Genomic DNA, 21,426 nt, shown 5'->3' on the forward strand with positions numbered 1-21,426 from the left:
ACCTCTAAAGATATTATCTTGAAATCCGGTTACATTTTGAGGCACTAGAGGTTAGGATTTAATATGCAGACTGGGGTGGGGGGCATAATTCAGTTCATAATAGGAGCTGTGATTCAAACCCAAGACCTATGACTCCAGAGTCAAAATCTTAATTACTCAGCAATCCTGGCAGATGAGTCTCACACTATTCCAGGCAGTAAAAAACACCAGCATTGTCAGACTTGCTGTTATCTTCACAACCAACCATGCAGTGACTCCACTTATCTGTCATCTCCTTCAGGAATGAGGCCTTGAGCTCATACCAATGACATTTACCAGCTTTATTACTTACCGTATCATTTACAAGCAGCTAGCCCTAGAAGAAGACCCAGCTATGGTATCTACCAGCTGGGCAGTCACACAACTCTGTTTTAAGGTGTTGTTTATTCAACCCTCATGCATATCTTCATTTATTTATTCAACAATTATTTACTGAGTGCCTGCTATATTTCAGGCATTTTTATAGGCACTATTGAAATATCAACCAATTTAATCCTTACAATAAATACAAAGGTACTATCATTATTCTTATTTTATAGAGAAGAAACCAAGGCTCAAGGAGATTAAGTAATTTGCCTACAACTGCATCACTTAGGAGGTGAAGCCAGAGCCTGAAGAAAGCAGTTTGAAGAAGGCAACCTTCCTCCAAGTCCTTCACCTACACTTTAGATTTATCTTCCTTGCTAGCTTTTGAAGTGTTTGAAAAATGGGGGGCCTGGGTGGCTCAGTTGGTTGAGGGTCATGATCTCACTGTGATCTGTGAGTTCTGTGAGTTCTAGCCTTGTGTCGGGCTCTATGACGACAGCTCAGAGCCTGGAGCCTGTTTCGGATTCTGTGTCTCCCTCTCTCTGACCCTCCCCCGTTCATGCTCTGTCTCTCTCTGTCTCAAAAAAATAAATAAAGGTTAAAAAAAAATTTGAAGTGTCTGAAAATTGATAATTACCACTGAAATTTACTTAATTTTTTAAAGAAGAGTAATCATTACTATTACTGCTAACTTAATAGAACTCTCCTTTTGCTCCACTATTGTACATAATGTGAAACAGTTGCTGTTCTATTTAATCCACATATTTCAGAACAGCCAAGAAATCTGAGTTTTTGGATTCAAATTTTGATCTAGAAACTAAGATTTCACCTTTGAAATGGTAGAATTAATTTTTAAAAACAAAGAGGACACAATAAAAACAGTACTGGAAAAGTGTGAGGGGGTGGACCAGGACTTTTGAGGACTTTCAGGAAGATAGAATTGGACAGGCAGGATTGGTGTCAGTGGAGAAACCAGAAGGGAAGAAAATAGCCTGAGCTAAGCAGAAGTGAGCACAGGCTTTCTGTGAGAGCCCCATAGAAGCTGAAGTCATACCAGCAAGAGCAAACAGAAGTTATTCTCAAGGGATTTACACATTAACTCTACTCAGGACAGTGGAAATGGTTGAGGATCTTCTCTGCTTCCTTACTCAGAGTCATTGATGATGTCAAGCTAAAATCTGAGAGCTGTACTTTTGAGAAAGATGGGAGTGGGGTGAGACTCCTAGTAAAAGTATAAAGAAAATCAGAGCATTCATGAGGAGTGGATATGGATATTCACAGTAGCCAGGGCTGGGGAATGACATAGAGAAGATAAATCAAGGATGCTCTATCAAGGACTGAATGAATACCCTAAGCACCAGCTCTCAGAGGAACTCTCCTTACCTTGACACCACAGTCTGCTTCTCCTCACTGAATCCCACAGGGAAGCTGATCTGACAAATGTATCCTGCCCTAGTCCTTAGGTCCATAACCGACTCTCTCATTCAGTAGACAGCAACTCAGAACACCTCTACCAAATTTGTCTCCTGGCCAGCCTAGTTCATTGTTTGCAAATATAAATAGACAACAAAGAATCATCCTATTTTTTGAAGATCACCAGATTATAAAACCCTGAAAGTGAAAGAAGGAATGAATAAAAACTGAGCAATCAATGAAGTGAAAGCAGAAATGATCATCAGGAAAGATAAAATTATGAGTAATAGTAAAGGAATTTTAAAAGCTATTGCATCCATCAAATGATAACAAGCTGCTATGAAAAAAATGGGATATCAATTAATTAATCAGTTAATAAGAAAGGCTTGTTACAAAATAAATGGGCCAAAAGAAACACTGATAGAGTTGAACAATAAGATAAAATCATCCGAAGATTAAGTCAGACATCGGGAAGAGAAAGTTAGGAAGCTCTATCAGAACATAGATCAAAAAGACAAAAATGGAACATATAAAGCATTCCAGAAGGAGAAAACAGAAACAATAGGGAAGAAATTATCAAAGAAATAACAGAAGATCGACTTTCCTAAATAAAGAAACAAGACTAATCTGTAGGGTAGTGTAAATGGAAAAAGTCCAATATCTATTACACACATTCAAATGATAAACATTCCTGGGATTTGAAAAAATCCTAATAATTCCAGAGATTAAAAAATACTTATCTACAAAGAGAAGACAATGAGATGTACATGAAACTTCCTATCAGTAATACTGGATTCTGAAAAATAATAGATGTTCTCAAAGTTCTGAGGAAAACATACATTGCATATGAAAATTACATTGAATACTAACTACATATTTTAAATATTTTGTGTTGATTTTCAGTTTTTAAGACCAATGCAATATATTTAATTATATCTAGGGAGCAGTATGTTGTTTCCATAGACAACATCATCTCTAACAAAACTTGGGAAGTAGAGGTGGATTGAAGAAGAAAGAAAATATTGTGGGAGTATCAGACTCCCCAGCTTTCAAATTTTGTGAGTTGGCAAATTAAGAAACAGAGAAATATAAGGTATACTTTAAAATATATAATTGTAACTGCCAAGAAAAATGCAAATGGAAGGTGTTAATTGTGAACAATTTCTCTGGGGAGTGGAAGTGTACTTTCCTACAGTGTATGATTTTTACCATGCATCATGTCATATACATACATACATACATACATACATACGTATGTATATGTGTGTGTATGTATATGAGTGATGTCTAAAGACCAAAATGGAGCCAAGGGAGGAATGAACATTAATTGGAAGCTGTGGCTTTTGAGACCCAACTGCAGCTTTGGTGGCTTCTGGAGGCAGATGTGATTTTGGATTGCATTGCTGTTTGGAGGCCATAATTTCAGTCCCACGCTGGGCTCTGTGCTAATAGCTCAGAGCCTGGAGCCTGCTTCGGATTCTGTGTCTCCTTATCTCTCTGCCCCTCCCCTGCTGGCACTCTGTCTCTTTCTCAAAAAGAAATAAAAACCTTAAAACAATTTTTTTAAAAAAGCATCACTCTTGACTTCTGCTTAGGTCCTGATCTCATGTTTTGTGGGATCGAACCCCTCATCGGGCTCTGTGCTGACAGTGTTGAGCCTGCTTGGGATTTTCTCTCTCTTCTCTCTCTGCCTCTCCCCTACTCATGCTCTTTCTCTCTCAAATAAATAAGTACACTTTTTTTTTATAAAAAGAAAGAAGAGTAGGATTTTTTTTAATTGCTTGTTTTCTTTTTAAAAGATGTGTGATCTATTTGGATTGGAGATCTCAAGATAGTTCTCAAAGCCTCCAGTCTTCTAAAATGAGCCTAGGAACAATATTTTTTAAAATAATCTTAAAGTTATATTTAATGACAATTTTGTTTTTCAGACCCCCAGGTAATGGAACTTAGACTGAATCTAAACCTTCAAATCAAGAAGCAATATAGATGTTTGGAAGCTAGCAGAGCAACTCCCTTCCTTGGTAAACCCTTCTCCTGGAGCCCTTCCCAGGAAGCTTGAGAAAGAGGAGAGAGGCAGCCAGGCCCTTCCATCCTCCCGTGAAGACAAAAATTTCACAGAACATGAACATCAAGCAGGGCCACTCTGTGAGGCTGATGGAGTGAGACAGAAGTAGGATTACTGGGCAATTTTGTCTGAACTCAGACAAAATATGAACATTGCCCAAACCATGGAACTGACCTAACTGACCCCTAACTAAATAAGCTTTATTAAGACACCCCATCATAGAATTAACCCCACTTCCTGGGAGCATCCAATTAGAGTAGCACCCCACTTTCTTAGCTGTCCTCAAATCACTGAACAGAAGTTCAAGCGCTAATAAGTGAGTCCTTTCTAATGCCTTCTTCCTGAGATGCCCTCAGTTCTCCCCAGACTGTGCTCTCTTTCCTTCAAAGAGCAGTAAACCTCACTTGTTCAGCAACAGATGTGTTCCTGGTGGCATTCTGCCGGGATTTGACAGGCCTTGCGAGGGTCACATTCATTGCTCCACTCTGAGTATTAATTGTCTCAGATCGTCAAAGACCAACTCCCAGAACTAACTTTCTTGGTCCAGGCAAGAATCATCAGTGATTACCAAGCACGTCTTAGCTGCCAGGTTCTTTATATGGATTGACTCATTTGATCCCCACAATGGCCCTATGAATTGATGAGTTTAGTACCCCATATACAGATGAGGAAACTGAGGTACAAAGTTTATAGCACTACGAAGTGACCGAGCCAGGAGTCTAAGACAGCCTGCTGGCCTGGCTGTAGGGCACCGGGGTCCACACCACCCTGCCCCCCACTGCCCTAGTGCACAGTGCTCTTGTGTGCCACTGAAGAGTGTGAGGTCACTGGTCACTGTGCTATCTGCCTACAATGAAAAGCACTATAATAGGCGATCCCAGAGATTTCACTGCTGGGTTCCCTGGAAGATATGGAAGAATGCACATCCACAGGGTGAAGAAAATCTTCCTAATAACAGTTATCAGAAATAACTGAGCTTCTAAGCAACTGGATTTTTTTTTCACCTAATGAACACATGAATCATAGAATTCAGAATTTGCAAACTAATTTTAAGAAAGGTATGGGATGATTCTAAGCTGAATAAACCTAACCAAGAAAAATGTTCCTTTTGTGTTTTTCTCTCAATTTTACTAATGCAGTTGAGAGAACATTCCTGCTTGGTAGTAACATGACTACCATTTATTTTTCTCCCCAGAAAGAGGGGTGCTGAGGTACAAGAGCCTTAGAAGGCAGTACTTAATACTTAGTGAGATTCCAATAACTTAGTTTCATTTTATTTTAATTTTGTAATTACCTTCCATCTATGGCCTACTATACTGTTTTTTTTTCCATTTATGAGTGATATAAAGTTTCATTGAAAATTATTTCAGTATAAATTTGAGTTCATTTAAATAAAAATGTAAAATAAATAGTGATACAGGTGGTAGGAAACCAAACAGGAAAACAAAAATCATGGGGCACCTGGGTGGCTCAATCCCTTAAGCATCCGACTCTTGATTTCTGCTCAGGTCATGTTTCCTGGGATCCAGCCCTGTGTTGGGCTCTGCGCGGCAGTGTGGGGCCTGCGTGGGATTCTCTGTCTCTGTTTCTGTCTTTCCCTCTGCCCCTCCCCTGCTCACACTGTCTGTTTTTCTCAAAATAAATAAATAAATAAATTAATTAATTAATTAACTAACAAACTTAAAAACCTTTTTTTTTAAATCATGAAGGTGTTTTGGGAAACCCTGACTTCAGTGTCCTCTTCGCCTTGGATGCTGGAACACCAGAGTTTAATTCATTGGTCATTGATCCCCAGGGCGCAGTTCCCAGCTGCATGAATTTCTCCCTCCAGTCCAACTCTTGTCTTTATCTTCTACCTCCTCCCTCACTTTCCCCTCTGTCTTCCTGTCTTACTACCCTCCCTCTTTCAGATGAAATTAGTGGAGGCGGGCGTGAGAGTAGGGACGACTTAATAAAGAACATCCCTTTGCTTTGGTAACACCGTGCCCAAAGACTGCAAGTGACCTGGACCACCTGCCCCCTAAATGCGGTGCGGGGAGCTCTCAGAAAGCCCCGGCGGATTCCCTCCCGTCCCGTGAAGTTTTCATTCTCCAAGCGGCGCAGGAACAGCGTTTCTAAAACTGCTTGGACAGCGGATTCTTTGGCCCTCCTGGGTTCCATCTCAGAGTCACTGTGAGAGCGTGTTCCTGTAAGAAGAGTGAGTGAATTAAACCACTTCGGCAGAAGAGCCAGGGAGCAGATGCCGCAGATGTGGCCCCCTTCCCTTTCCAGACTCTGTAGCACCTGGACCTTCACTCCCCTCCAGCCCTCGGAGAGTTTGGGGGAAGCCCCTGCGGGTGGGATGGGCTTGAGGGCCGGGATGGAGCCTGACTCCCGGGATTGGGAGGGCAGTGGGCAGCGCTGGGGAATAACGCCCCGGACCCGGAGCCCCGGCGGCACAGCCCCAGACTTCCTGGAAAGCCCAACAGTCTAGACGTGCTGGGTTTAGATTCTCCCCTCTCCGAGAGTTCTCAGGAAGTTTGGGGGAGGGGCGAGCCGCTGTCTCCCCTTCTGGCGCGGGAGGCTGAGCCGGGACTGCGGCAGCGGCGGGTCTCCAGCTGTCACGTCCCCGCCCACGGGCGGGCTCCGGGGCTCCCGAGGGGGGCGGCCGGGCGCGGGCGGGGGGCAGCGGCGGGCAGAGCGCGCGGGCCGGCATGGAGGGACTGGTCCTGCTCAACGCCCTGGCCACCCGGCTGCTGTTCCTGCTGCACTCGCTGGTTGGGGTCTGGCGAGTGACCGAGGTGAAGAAGGAGCCGCTGTACTGGCTGCTCGCGCTGCTCAACCTCTTGCTCTTTCTGGAGACTGGGCTCACCCTCAAGTTCAAGCGCGGCAGAGGCTACAAATGGTGAGCGCACCCCGGGAAAGGGCGGGCGCGCGGAGTCCCTGGGCGCTGTGCCCTACAGCTCGCGGGCAGCCCAAGAACCCATCTCCCCGCAGCCCGCCGATTCCTTACTCGGGTACGGACCCTCTTTGTCCTCGCCCGGAGCTTCCTAGGAGCGCGAGACCTTGCGCATCTCTGGGACCCGCCGGAGTACCTCGCGGTCCCAGGGCTACACAGGGAAGGCTCAGTTGCTGCCCGGTGTCACCCGGTCCCAGGTTTGGTAACTTGGGAGATATGAAAAAAGAAAGGAGGCGCTTGCCTGCTCTACAGAAGGTGCTCCAGAGAGGGGGAGTCGTGCGGCAAGGGGGTGTTAATATGCCCTGCTCCCTGGGGTGTGCGAGTGTGCATTCGCATGCAGGTGTGGGGATGGCTCCAGAGAGGGGGAGGTGTGGGGCAAGAGGGTGTCCATGGGCCCTGCTCCCTGGGCTGTGTGCGTGTTCATTGGGGAGTCATGGGGCAAGGGGGTGTCCGTGGGCCCTGCTCCCTGGGGTGTGTGCGTGTGCATTCGCATGCAGGTGTGGGGATACGTTTCGCTGGGCACCAGCGACTTTTGTGAGAGCTTGTGTGCATAGAACAATCTCCCAGGGTGAGAAGTCCCTCGAAGCACTTCTGTGCCTCTTCGCTTCCTTTAGCCGGGGGCCCTGACATGGCACCCGCTTCAGGTGTCCTGGTTCCTTCGGAGCTTGGTTAATGGTAAGTTCATCTTGTCAAAGAAGGGTTGCCACGCAACCTCAACCTGCAAGAACTGCCTGACGTTTTATTTGCTCCCTGAAGATTTGAATGGCAATAGAAGAATTGAGAAAAAGATTATTTTGCCATTTACAAAGAGTTTCCACCTCCATCCCTCCACTCCCAGGAGGTTTTCATCCCAAAGTTCTCCAAGTTAGGCCTCTTCCTATATTAATTTTTAAAAACTAAAATTATGGTCACATAAAAATTCAGTAAAATGTATGCTATATACATTAGTAAAAACAAAACAAAAACAAAACAAAACAACAAAAACCACCAGTAAGTCTGTGTTTTCATATGTCGATACTTTTAAGAATACCTAATCTACAAGAAAATATTATTAGTCAATTCAAATGTTACATACACGATGGCATTATAGTTAGCCACCAAATTAAGGGGGAAGAAAACCCCTCTCTATAGTTTTATAGATTAAGCTGCAAAAGGCTGTGTATTTCGTGACAGTTCAAGGATGAGATCCTGTTGTCTCTTAAGATGATGTGAATCTTGCTTAAATTTTCCACTGTTGAAAAATTTCTGGAATTATCAATGAGAAAATTATTCAAGTAGAATCCTAATATAACAAAATAAGGATTGGAATGTTACTACCCCTCCCTCTCACTATGAACAGCTTGTTAAGCAGGAGAGATTTGAGGTACTTTCCAATGTACCTTTTAAGAACCTCAAAAAAAATGGCATTAGCTTCCCCCAATAAGCCTTAGGGTTAAAGAAACAGAAGCGGAGAAAAGTGTTCACGCAGCAGGTCATGTGAGATTTATTTAGTTTTTTACTGATCAGTTTTAAGATGCTAGGGTAGAAAATACCTTCTGTAACAGGAGCATGAGGTCTGAGGCTGAAAAGTGTTCCATGAAAGATAATCTTGTCACCAACTATCACAGCTTCTGGGAGAAATGTCAACCTTAGAGGAAGGACCAACTCAACCAGCCCTAAAATATCCTCCCTCAACATACTCCCTCCAAATATACTCCCTCCAAGAGTAAACCAGAGGCCTTAGCTCATGTTAAGTCAAAATTCCTCTTCAGTTGTATAGAAATACTGTAGCCAGTTGAAACTTTACCCCCATGTCTATACCATCATTGGCAGCTGATTCAGACTGGTATGTAACTTACCACTAAGAGAGGAAAGAGATTGGGGCAAAAATGGGTGATCAATGTGTAGAGTTAAATAGGGAACTGGGGACGTAGTCATGTATGGTCTCAAGATCAGAAGAAAAATGGAGTAATGTGGGCTTTCCCACTTACTTGCTTTGAGGCGTTGAGCAAGTTACTTAACTTCTCTCACCCTTAGTTTCCTCATCTATAAATACATATAGGTTGTTATAAATCAAATGAAATGATATATTTGATAGTCAATGAATAAAAAAGGAGTGTTTTTTTCTAGATCCTAGGGTTTTTCTTCTTTTTCTTCTTATTATTAAAAAACACTTTGTGTCAACTGGACACATTTTCTGTCTGTACAAGTCCAACAACTTTACTTGAGGGACTGGCCAATAAACCATTGATTCAGAATCAAAAAGTAAAAAAAATATTCTCACCTTTATTTCAGAACAGTCCAATGATGTATACTGTGTATTATAGCACTAATTCAGAAAAATTGTGCTGGCTCCATATCTAGACTAACATTTTAAAATAAACAAAGAAAACAGTAGATTTGGCTTATAAAACTTCAGGAACAAGTGAGTCCTTATAAATAATGTAAATAGAAATGTGATTGATAATGCTTTGTTCTACTGATCTTACCAAATGCTTTTTTCTATGAGTCTGCAAATGTGGTCATTTTTTGTGGTGGACAAAGTTCACACACTATTCTGTCAAAAGGAAAAAAGTCAGAAGATGGGATGCTTAAAAAATATAGAAAAATATAGAAAATTATCCCTGATATAACATGGTAACAATGAAAAAGGATTTGATTTGGGACATATTTCTTTTCTGGGCTGAAGTTTTCTGAGTAAGGCAAGGCATAGTTTTTGTTATATTAGATTGTTAAAAAACAGTTTCAATCAGAAAATCAAGACTGATGAAATAAAAAAAGAGATAAGTACATGTTATGACAGTGTCTATATCTGTATACAGGAAAATGCAGATCTATCCATCTATCCATCTATCTACATGCAGATCTATATGTTATATGCTTTTTGATTCATTGGCCTTACATTTTAGAACCTACCCTATAGATCCAAAAGTACTCATATGTAAAGGCATATGTACAAAATATTAATTTCCATTTTGTACATAGAAAATAAAGCTAAAAACAACCTGATTATCTATCATGACTGTTTGAAAAATTGTAATATACTCACACTATATATAGTTTACTGGTATTAAAAATAATGAGCTAGAGTTTAGCTATTGACCTAGATGGATGTCTATGGTATGTTGTCAGGAGAATAAAGTTACAGAATTATGTGTATTATAGGCTAAATTTTTAAAAAACTTGTTAAAGAATTATCCTTTGTATCAATTGAATAATTATCCATTTATAAGTCAAGAAGAAGAATAAGAAGATGAATCCTTCCCATACTTAAACTCAATCAACCAATAAAATAATGCCTGAATGGTAGATTAAGGTCTGTATACACAAGAGGTGAATGATTCTTTTCTGGAACATCGGATCCATGAACTCCATTAGACTACTCAGAGCTAGTTTGAACATTGTTCTTTTTACTAAAATCTGCACGTGGCCCCAAGTAAATCAAACTCACAGAAATCATGGAATGATACATTGAGCTATAGAGGAAAATGTGAACAAAGTTTCCTAAAACATAGCAAACATATTACACTTGTCCAAAGAATGTTTCTTTAGCTATCCTTTGGAAAGGAAACATGGAACTAGCACTGCTGAGCTCAGCTGTCGGGGGACAGCAACATTACATCAACACTAATAACTTACAGTTGGACAAGTTTAATGTGTTGGAATCCTATAGAATAGAGAGGGCAAGCCAACGGACACATCCCCTGTTAAGCTCAATAAATGTGTGCTAGTAGAATTCGCTCCTTTTCACCTGGTATTTATTGATTTCATGTGCATATTCACTTATATTTCTTTAAGATGGAGACTAGTATCACTTGCTGTATTGTTTCTTGATTTTATTCTCTATGGTCCAGTTAACAATTCAATAGATCCATGAATTACCATTTAGGTAAAGTCAAGCACAAGACGATGTTTCTGTTGATTTTTTGCCAATACCGATCAGGTATTTTTCAAGGGTTAGAGAAATGACCAAGACTGTGACAAGTTTGAAGCCTGTTCACATGAAAGCAGGAGGTATCTAAGAATAAATAGAAATCTAAGTTTAATTTATTGGTAAAAGTACAGAATTTTAAGCACTGAGCTTTCTTCCTCAGAATCCTAAGCATATAAGGTAAATATAATTGAGTTAATAAAATACCTCACTTATTTGGTCACCTTTCTTCATTATCTCTCTTTCCTTTTTCCTTTATTGAGTTTAATCAGATGTCTGTTTGTTGAATCACCTAATAAGTACATGCAATACTATGCTAGACACTGTGTGAATAGGCAAAAGAAACTGAAAACAAACACACTTGAGATTTTAAAATAAAGGGTAGTATTTTGATTAAGTGCTCAAATGTGTGGGAATAAGAATAATTATGAATATTTAGCATTTGTTGACGTGCAGGCTCTTTTAAGTGTCTTACACAGATTAGCCCACATGACCCTAATAGCAACTACAACGATTTTCTGTTTCTCTGTTTTCCCCCATTTTTAGATGAGGAGACTGAGGCACAGAGCTGTGAAATCAACTGAAGGAGGAGAGGTATTAAGAGTCCAACAGTTTAGAGGAGAAAAGATGTGACGAAGTGTACTGGGGATGGGGTGGGTAGAGACAAGCGATGTCATGGCATTTGAGCTGGATCAGGAAAAATGGGTAAGAGACAGGAGTGCAAAGGCTGTGTAGGTAAAGGACATCCTGAGGGAGGTGAATGTAGGGAGACTTGAGCAGATTTCTCCGGAGGAAGCACACAGCCTTATCATTCTCGATTCAACAAAAATATCTGAAACAGCCAATATGTGTTAGACATTGAGTGTCAGGAATATGGAAGTGAATAAAACGGGTGAAATCCTGCCCGGAGGGAACTCACATTTGGTCAGGGGACTCAGAAAATAAGTAAATAATAAACAAGTGAGCTAGTAAGTAACAAATGAGTGATCAGAACTCTGGAGGCTTGAGTGGCAGGAGTTCCAGATGGATGAAGCAGCAGGGGAAGATTCCAGTGGGTGGTCAGAGCCTCACTGGGGAGGCAGCATCTGAGCTGAGTCTGTTAGGAGGAAAAGCCAGTGTGGGAAGAGCCAGGGAAACACAAAAGAGAGAGGGAAGAGTTAAGTGTGCCCTGGGACATTTCTGACATACCCCCAGAAGACAAATAAAACCTGCTTTCTTTTCTACTCTTCCTTATCTCTACTCTTCCCCATGTCCTTTGCCAACACAGAAAAATTCCCTCTGGATTTTATACTGTTACCATATCTTATCTGAAGCATCATGTGTTAGCAAATATCTGGGTATCTCCGAACTCAAAATAGGAAAGATGAATTAAGAATCAGAAGGGATTCTATCCTAAACTGATTTCAAATTCAAACCAATTTTGTAAAAAACAAAAACAAAAAACAAAAAAACAAAAGCTCAATGAAATCTGTTTTGAATACTCAATTGTATTTGGAAGGTTCAACAGCAGTGATGGAAACCTAGACTTGACAGATGCCATATGAAGCCTGATCTTGAAGGAGTCTTGGGTAGTGTAGGAGAAATTCTTTGTCTGATGTAATTCTGTAGTGTTCGACAAATTGTTCATCAAAATTGTTTACAAAAATGCCAGCGAGAAAGTTGGGAAATAAAAGCAATCTTCTCCTGCTCATCTTTTTGGCTATCAGAGAGGATGAAATAAAAGGGTTTAGAAGCAGACCCTGTGATTTCCATATGGCCAACTTGCACACTGGAAATTCTCCCTGCAGATAGACTATTTCTTTTATTGTTTGCACTTGCTGTCCCGATTTCCTGAAACCTCTCTTTAGCTTTTTAGTTATTCTAGTAACACTTCCGACAGTGCACTGGGTTTATCAGCCCTGTCCGCAGTGTGTATACAGTTTTACAATACTTGTTGTCTTCACATGTGTTTGTGTGTGTGTGTGTGTGTTTTATATCCTGAACCTTGAGCCCAATGCATGAGGATGACTTAAATTTGCATGTTTTTGGAGGCACACATTGAATGTTAGCAGCAAATGACTTTGTTTTTAGTGATCTGAGTCATAGGTTGAGAAGAGTCTTACCCTCACTTGAATTAGCCGTGCTTCACTCCCAAGAAAAAGGCGTATTCTCTTCTTTTATTTCACAGTGGACTTGGGACGAAAGCAATAATTGTGTCTGCATAATTAATAATAATTCTAAAAGAATGGGACCCCCAGGAAACTGAACCATTAAGTGATGCCCATGCTTTTTCCATGAGTATGTTCAACTGAGACATTTAGAACTGAAAATTATGGTTATAATATTTTGTAACTTCTTGTACTTGACAGGAAGAGAAGCAAAGTGCAATTGGTGTGGGCAGCTCTCATGAGTCAGTATAAATATATCTTTACTTCTAAATTCCATGCACTTCCCTTTCTCATGGTAGTGCCATTATTTGCATTCAGCATCAGGACAAATCTGAATAGTTTAACTTCTTTTCCAACAGTGGAACATTCACTTTTCCATCAAGGTTTATCCGCCTCACGTGCACATCCCTCACTACTCCAGAAGGTCCTCTGAAGGACTGTTATCAGAAGAGTTAGATCTAGGGTATCTACATTATTCTGTTAAAAAAAATCAGTGTTTTGTTTTGAAATAAAATAGGGTTTTTATATGCAAGTATCAAAAAGTGTTCTTTGAAAGTCACATGGAAATAATATTAAGGACATACAGATTGTTGGTATAAAATGCTAGTGTGGGGACTGATTTTATAAATTTTTTTAAATGTTTATTTATTTTTGAGAGACAGAGAATGAGCGGGAGAGGGGCAGAAAGAGAGAGGGGGACACAAAATCCCAAGCAGGCTCCAGGCTCTGAGCTGTCAGCACAGAGCCTCATACGAGGCTCGAACTCATGGACTGTGAGATAATGACCTGAGCTGAAATCTGATGCATAACGGACAAGAGCCACTCAGGCGCCGCCTGATTTTGTTTCTTTTCTCTGAGTATGAATCCACAGTAGTTGTTTAGGAAGGGGTATTATATTTTATCCTCTATTTGTCTGACCTCACAGAGCCAGCTGGCATACAGCTAACAATGTTGTGCACTTATCAGAATAACAATTAATATTCCTTAGGGGGGAAAAAGTCCTCTCTACCATCAGTGCAGCTGCCAGCCCTTGTTGGGTCCTTCAGTATTCCTTTGCTTTCTTATTTCCCTGAATTAGCCTCCTATCTCACACACCTGTTTTAATCCACCTCGAATAGCTTCCTGATAAATTGGCTGTGCCATTTTCTGACAGTGCGTTAACAGTAGTGATGAGTATGATGATGAAGGGGACGGTGATGGTGATAATGGGGGTGGAAACAGTTATCAATTACTGAGTACTAACAATACTGCAAGCCTGCTTTACATCCATTATCTCCGGGAATCCTCGCAATAACCCTATGAGTTAGTTTTTATCTTTTTTTTAAAGTTTCTTAAGGTTTATTTATTTTTGAGAGGTAGGGAGCACAAGTGGGACAGAGGCAGAGGGAGGGGGGACAGAGGATCCAAACCGGGCTCTGTGCTGACAGCAGCGAGCCCGATCCGGGTCTTGAACTTATAAACTGTGACATCATGACCTGAGTTGAGGCCCCTCACCATCTGAGCCATCCAGGTGCCCCATGAGTTAGTTTTAATCTTCATTCCCATTTTATGATGAGGATATTGCTGCACAGCAAGACTCCATCACTTATCTAAGGTCGCAACTAGTTATAAAAAAATCAAAAAACAATTCTAGCATCCATTGAGTCCTCACATTTACTGAGCCAAGAATTCACATTGTCCACATTACCTGATTTGGTCCTCACCATAACCCCAGAGGTATTATTCTTGCTTCTCCTGGCAAAGGAGGAAGCAAAACCTCAGAGAAGGAGTCTCCATCCCAGCACTGAACTCCATCAGCCTATTTCTTGTGCTCTGCATTCAACATCAGATTGGGTTTTCTCTGTGGAAAATACAACTACATAGACTTTTAGGATCAAGGATTCCCGATAGCAAATAAAGGGTCAAAGTATTTTTCTATTTTTCAAACTTGGGTTGGTAAAATTCTGGGGGACCTGAAAATGAGCACTGGGATGATTTTGCCTAGTGCAGACTTTGGGAAAGTACAGACTACACACGGACGTGGCTCAGAGACATACTTGCACAAGCAGACATACTTGTAAAATCAAAATAGGATGTAAAACAAAACAGAAGAGGAGGAAAAATCTCAAGTGCCTTTATTTTGGGTCCCAAAGTAAAGAAACAATCTCTTCTACAGACCAGAAATAAATACCACTGTCTTTTATAGAATGAAATAAGCTAAAGCATTACATAAATACCATCCATCATGCATTTTATCCTCTCAGAGACCATTACAATTCCTGTAGTCATTAACATTTAAGTTCACTTAATCATTAAACAATCATTTATTGTACTAAGTGCTATAATGATGTTTTTGAAGGAATATAAAATAGAGGCAGTTATATGGGAACAGGAGAAAACAACACTCTGAGAACAAAATAATTTTCCACGAATTAAGCCCAAGACTGCAGAATGTCTGCAGAATAAAGATATGATCAGTACAGTAGGCTTGTTAGACAAGGAAAATTTCTCAGGTAAGTGATTTATGTACGAGCTTCTGTAGTAGCTGGGGGTTTTACAAGAGTGTAGAGAAGAGAGAAGGGCTTTTCAGGTGGAGGCAATATCATGATGGCAGGGTTTTAGTTGGAACCAATTCATTTAAGAAGATGCCATGATTTTCTTTGCCTCGGAAATTTTCCATGAGAAAAATAATACATAGATCCTAAAATTGATGCAGATTTTGTTTAGTCATCCTAAAGCACACTGCTGAGTTTTGAACGTGAGCGACTTCAATTTTAATAAAGCTTGTTCTTGCTTTAGGTAACCTTTTGGAAAATTTTAAGTGAAGTATATAGTACTAATTTTGCTGCCAGCTTATATCATAATTTGGGAATATGACTTTATTTAAAAAAAACAACCAGCAGCAGCAATCAATGAAAATTACAATTAAGAGCCCTAATATTCACCTTTGGAAGTATTCTCTTTGCAAAGTCTAAAAGTGGGCATTTTTTAAAGGGCTTTTGAGGTATGAAGAATGGTTCCACTGCAGGGGGTATTTCCAGCCCTTATGAAATTCCTCCCAGGCTCTCTGTTCTTGTGCTTAGTCCGCTCTCTCATAAGATCAGACAGACAAACCCATCATCTGATTTTGGCACCTATTAAAACACGCACACTCCTTGTTAAATTTTTCCTTTTAGGGGCAGGTCTCATGAGTAAATGCCCAGTTAGTTTTGGCCTCCTCCCCTCCCTAGTGGGCGGGCACAGGCAAAGGGCTCTGGGAGGGAGGTGATTGTGAGGTTATGGTAAGCTAGTTAAGAAGGCCACCAAAAGGGTGGGGGCTGGAATTGAACTAGTGACTTCCCAAGTGTTCAGAGGTTCAGTGGTCTGCAAGAGCATTGGGCACATTTGGAGGTTTATGCTGAGGCTGTCATATTGGCCACTCTTTCCTGCTCTGTATTGACACAAAGCCCTTGATGAGCAGCCCAGAGGGAAATCGTGGATGTTAAGGCCCACTTGGAGAAAGCAGTCTGCGTGAAAGAGGGCAGACAATCCTTAAACTGTGAGATACCCTTTGGGGGCTTGTGAAAGGGTATCTTGACCCAGTTTCTTGCTTTCCATGAAATTAGGCCTATTATTATAAAATGCCCTGGAAATTTTATTGAGGATACTCAAGGCAGTTGAACGTGAGATTGTGAAACTAGTATCCTTACAACTCCAATCCACCTTTCTAGAGTAGGGAATACTGAAGAATGAGATACAAGGAAAATCATGATCCACATTGAAGTAATCTTGGAGCATTATTTTGCTTCACTTAAATATTATCTATTTTCTGATTCATGCGTATGATTAGAAGACTAGAATCCTCATTGTTTGCAGAGAGGAAAGCTAAACAGGGTCGTGGGCAATAGGATAGTTAATTTTTCTATTTGCTTATTTATATTGTGATATGCTTCTGAGATGAATGAATCTTACTTTCTCAATAAGGAAGCACTAACTCATTTTTAGAAAAAATAAAATGGAATCCTGATTTTAGACTAATGGTGAACTAAGGTAAATAAGATCCCTTTGTAGGGCCAAATTATTAAATGTCATGAAATAATCATTTTGTGAAAAATACTGTAATTTGTTGAAATGACAACTTTTTATGATAAATAATATTTTTGGATGAAACGAACTTAAAAAAAGCTTCCCTGACCTTTAACAGCTCAGGGAAGTGTCTAGCATGTAGGAAATAAACATCTCTACTTGGTAAACAAATGAGCACATAAACAAATAGAGGGGAAAAAAAAAACCTTCAAGATAGGTGATACTCCTGCCATGTACTTTAATGAGAACTGATAGGGTGGATAAACCCTGAAGTTTCAAAACCAAAACTAAAATACCAAACTTCTGTGGAGAGAAATAATATATTTAGGAAGATATTAATTTAAAAAATAGCTAATTCAAATAATGTCACTAAAGTATTAATGTTGCACACATTCGGTATTCTGACAGAGTAGTAGGAATTGGTATTATAGTAAAGCTGAGTCTCTAAGGGCAGATAGTGGATTAGTAATGGGGTAGTACACATTTTATAAAAATTTCCTGCTTGGACATATCTTCTGAATTTGATCATAAGTTTATCAGTTTTTGTTAGCTTGTGAATAAATAGTGTATCTTATATTTAAAAACAAGTATCCAGAAACCTGACTTAAGTTATTTCTGGGTTGGCTAGATCCTTCTATGGTATTAGACTTCGTACAAAATACTTGGCATTGACTTACTTCTGATGCCATTAAGACATAAAGACTGGAGTAAAATTATTTGGTAGCTCCTAAGAAAAGGCACACAATTTGATTAATTACATAGAAAAAGGTGGGGTCAGGTCTAGTTTTTAATTTTTAGAGTTCAGATTCTCCTTGGTTCCAAAAGTGAATTGCACTGACAATGCATGATCAAGAATATAGCAAACCTTCTAACTAATAAGTAGTGGCTAGAGTGTCACCTTGAAATATTAAATCTTTCATAGTAGCAAAACAATATTATATTCATATAAGAACAGAATAATTAATTTCTTCAGTAAAACTTCTGATAAGATTCCATTTATGATGATATTTTAAGATGAAATTTCTAGCTAAACCAGCAACAGATTGTCAAGAAAATAGAAAACAGAAAAATCAACCAAGGCCTTATCAAATCAATAAATATTTATGGGTAACCCACCTCGGGCCAGGTACTGTGGGAGGACCTGAGGGTATAATGATGCACTCACACTTTTTGTGCTTATACTACCTACAACTGCCAGGAGACAACTGATGGGAAACATGCACATATACATGCACACACATACAGTCATAAATTTTGAGGACTTATAAGGAAAAAGTGAAGAGTGCTAGACAAGCATGACAAGGAAATCTAATTGAGACTGGAGGGACAAGGAAAGTTTTTCTGTAGAGTTCCATATACCTGACATGAGCTATGAAATGGAGATACACGGGTGAAAAGTGGGAGTAAAGAGATATTTCAAGGGAGAGAAATACATGTGTGAAGACCTGAGTTAGGAAGACACATAGGTTTTTTCCAGAAATGAATGAAAAGCAATGTTATAGGAGCACAGTGAGGAAAAATGGCAAACAACAAAGCCCAAGAGTTAGGCCGGGCCCCGACCGTGCAACATTCTGTAGGTCATCATGGGCAAATGGCCATGCTTGTATACCACAACTGTATAACAGTAATTGCCTTAACATCGAATGTGGAGTTTGTCCTCAGCAGCGCAAACAATTTCCTTTGATTCAAGATGTCTTAAATAGCTTTAGTTTGGGGAATTATAGTTTGAAAATAGGATTGATTGTGAGTTGGTTGAAGAAACAGTCTTCTGAACTGGTGCCCTCTGGGTAGGTACCAGTTATGTAGCTGTGAGTTTACTTGTAGAACGGAGGCTAGACAAGGGAGTAGCTCACATGTATTAAGCATGTACGCCATCAGGCCTGTGGCACACACTGCCTCATTTAATCCTCACACCCATCCTAGGAGGTGGGTGTTATGGTCTCCATTTTATAGATGAGGACACTGAGTCGCAGGGAAGGTAGTGAATTCCACTACCCTGGAAGAGACAAGATTCAAATTTGGGTCTCCTAGGTTTGTGAAATTTCTACTGCAGTGTAATAATTCCTCAAGGGACACACTCCGGGAGCATACTAGATCTCATGGAATGGGAATAAAAGTCAGGTAGATGCTAGTACCCTTCATTCCCTCCATTTGCTTAGTCCTCCCATTATTCATAAATTCACAGATTAAACATTTAAGGATGTGCTTAGTAAGCATTTATTAAAGACTTAGTAAGACACCTGATACCACTGAGAAGAGGAAAAGATGAATGAGAAGTAAGAGGGAAAGGACATAAATATATAGAAGACTCAAAATCTCCCTTCAAGGAGACTTTATTAGGAAAGCTAAGGCTTATATACACATAACCATGAAATAGGGGAGAATATGTTGGGTCACGGGAGAAATATAAGCTAAGATTAATTCCTGCTATGCTTCTGAAATACAGGTAGGATGTTGATGGGTAGAGATGTAAGAGGACAGCATTCCATAGCAGGCAGTCATAATTTGGGAGGACATTTGCTCTAAAACCATTTCAGAACCTCTCTTCTCAGATTAATCAAGCTAACGGAGCATGGAACACTTTGTTCTATATATGGCTAAAATGTAATCCTCATATCCAAAATACAATATATTTAGACACATTTTAACACTTCCCTAGATAATTGAGACTTCTATTTTCTCCATAAGTTTTGCTGTTGTTTTAATTTAATTTCAGCTGTACAATGACCACTGCCTGCTGCAGGGAATTAGAAGGAGAGGAAGGAGAAAAGGGACCTCCTGATGCTGCTTTGCTATTATTTACCTTGGGGTGCTGTGCATTTCATCAATAACTCTACCTGGAAGCTTCCTGAAATTCCAGCAAATCCTCTCAGGTGTAGGGTTAAGAGGATGGGACATGTGAGGAGAAAGGCTATGGACTGAGTTGAATAGGATAAATTCTTGGGCTTTCGGTGCGATTGCTTCTTTCTACCTCCTTTTCACTTACGTCAAAAAAGTCTGTGAAGATGAACTGAAGTGAGGGGAACTTTAGAGAAAACATTTTATTTTGTTTTGGGGCTATGACACAGGAAGAGAAAAGGGAAGTGGAAAGACTAGAATATCGAGGCTTTGAATATCAGATTACAGAATTTAGATTTTCTGTGGCAGGCAACATAGAAAATCTTGGATCTTGAAGTTTTTAGTTTTGGTGTTTTGATATAACCAGATTCCTAATTAGAGGAAGTATCTTGAAATGGGATAGTATTTTATTTTTCAATTATAGAAATAAGCCTCATGCATAGATGTTAAGAGTTGTTGTTATCTGTTTAACCTTGTTTAAGAGCTATCATATGTTCAGTCCAGAATTTCCTTAGATATTATTGTAATGGCATTGTTAGGGGAGTCAGTCTCAAAATTAATCCCAAGAGAGTCAAGAAAACTGCAGTCCGGTGGACATTTGACATAGCAGAACAAACATTTACATATCCCAAATGTCCTTGCGACTGGAAATCATTTCCTTTCTTAGTCACACAAAGGAAATACTCTCTCCTGATGTTTCCCTTGATATGTAAGGTCAAGGAATTAATTCCCCCCCCCCTTTTTTTAGGCGGATGTTCAACCATGGGGCTTTTGCTATCTCTCCATCGCCCAGCCATCTGCCAAGATTTCAATAATATCATGACCTATAGCCTTTGTTTCAAAATTGGTTCTTTGCAGGAAATCAAAGATGGAGGAATTTCTATATTAAATACTGATTTTTAAAGAATTCACTTTCTTTTGTCCTTTCTTTCTTCTCCCCAGAAGTTAAAAGGCAATATTAGTGAAAGGGTTAAGAGCCTTTCTTTAAAAAGTCCATTCTAGATGTTTTCTTCCACTTAGGTCTGGTCACTTTTCTCTCCTGGGTTACAATAATATGGTTTTAATACCAATTCATCTTGAATAATTATATTTATTGAGGAATTAGCATTTCTAATTTTTATGTCATTTTAAACCACCACATGCATATACTATAAGTATTTTAATAAAATTACATTAGCTTACAATTTTGACTTTGAGATGGTCTATAAAGCAATAGTCCAATCTAAAATGAAGTGCAATTTGAAGAAATAAATTTGGAAAGTATGCTATTTTTCTCTTATTTCAAAGTTCTAAGGACACATTTTCATTGTATAATGTCTTATAAAAATATTAATAGTAGTTACCTGTTATGGTGTGCCTACCTCTGCTAGGCATTCTTTACAGAAAGTATAATAAAGACCTCTATGGGATAAATGTGACCACTATGGACTGAATTCTGTTTCCCATAAATTCATGTGTTTAAACCCTAACCCCCAATGTGACTCTATTTTGAGATAGAGGTTTTAGGAAATGAGGTCATAAGGGTAAGATCTTAAGCCAATAAGATTGATAGACTTTTAAGAGGAGAAGAGAGATCTCTCTTTCTCTCCTTGTGAAGTACATGTGCCCCGAGGAAAGGCCGTGTGAAGACACAGCAAGAAGGTGTCTTCTAAAAACCAGGAAGAAAGACATCACCAAACTCCAATCATCTTTGAACCCCAATCTTAGACTACCAACCTCCAGAACT

General features: G+C 39.7%; 1 protein-coding gene across 2 annotated transcripts in view; it reads left to right on the forward strand.

The window, feature by feature from the left end:
• Positions 1 to 5,909: 5,909 nt before the first annotated feature.
• The window catches only part of TMEM26 (transmembrane protein 26), a 46,560-nt gene continuing 31,043 nt past the window's right edge, over positions 5,910 to 21,426 (forward strand). The window contains exon 1 of one of the 2 annotated variants that reach the window (XM_060642677.3): positions 5,910 to 6,707. In XM_060642677.3, coding sequence (XP_060498660.1) covers positions 6,517 to 6,707 — 191 coding nt within the window. In that variant the 5' untranslated portion in view covers positions 5,910 to 6,516. The remainder of the gene's footprint in view (positions 6,708 to 21,426) is intronic. The other variant, XM_060642676.3, reaches the window with a different exon arrangement.

This window comes from Panthera onca, chromosome D2 (genome assembly GCF_046562875.1).
Source record: "Panthera onca isolate mPanOnc1 chromosome D2, mPanOnc1 haplotype 2, whole genome shotgun sequence".
Lineage (NCBI taxonomy): Eukaryota > Metazoa > Chordata > Mammalia > Carnivora > Felidae > Panthera > Panthera onca.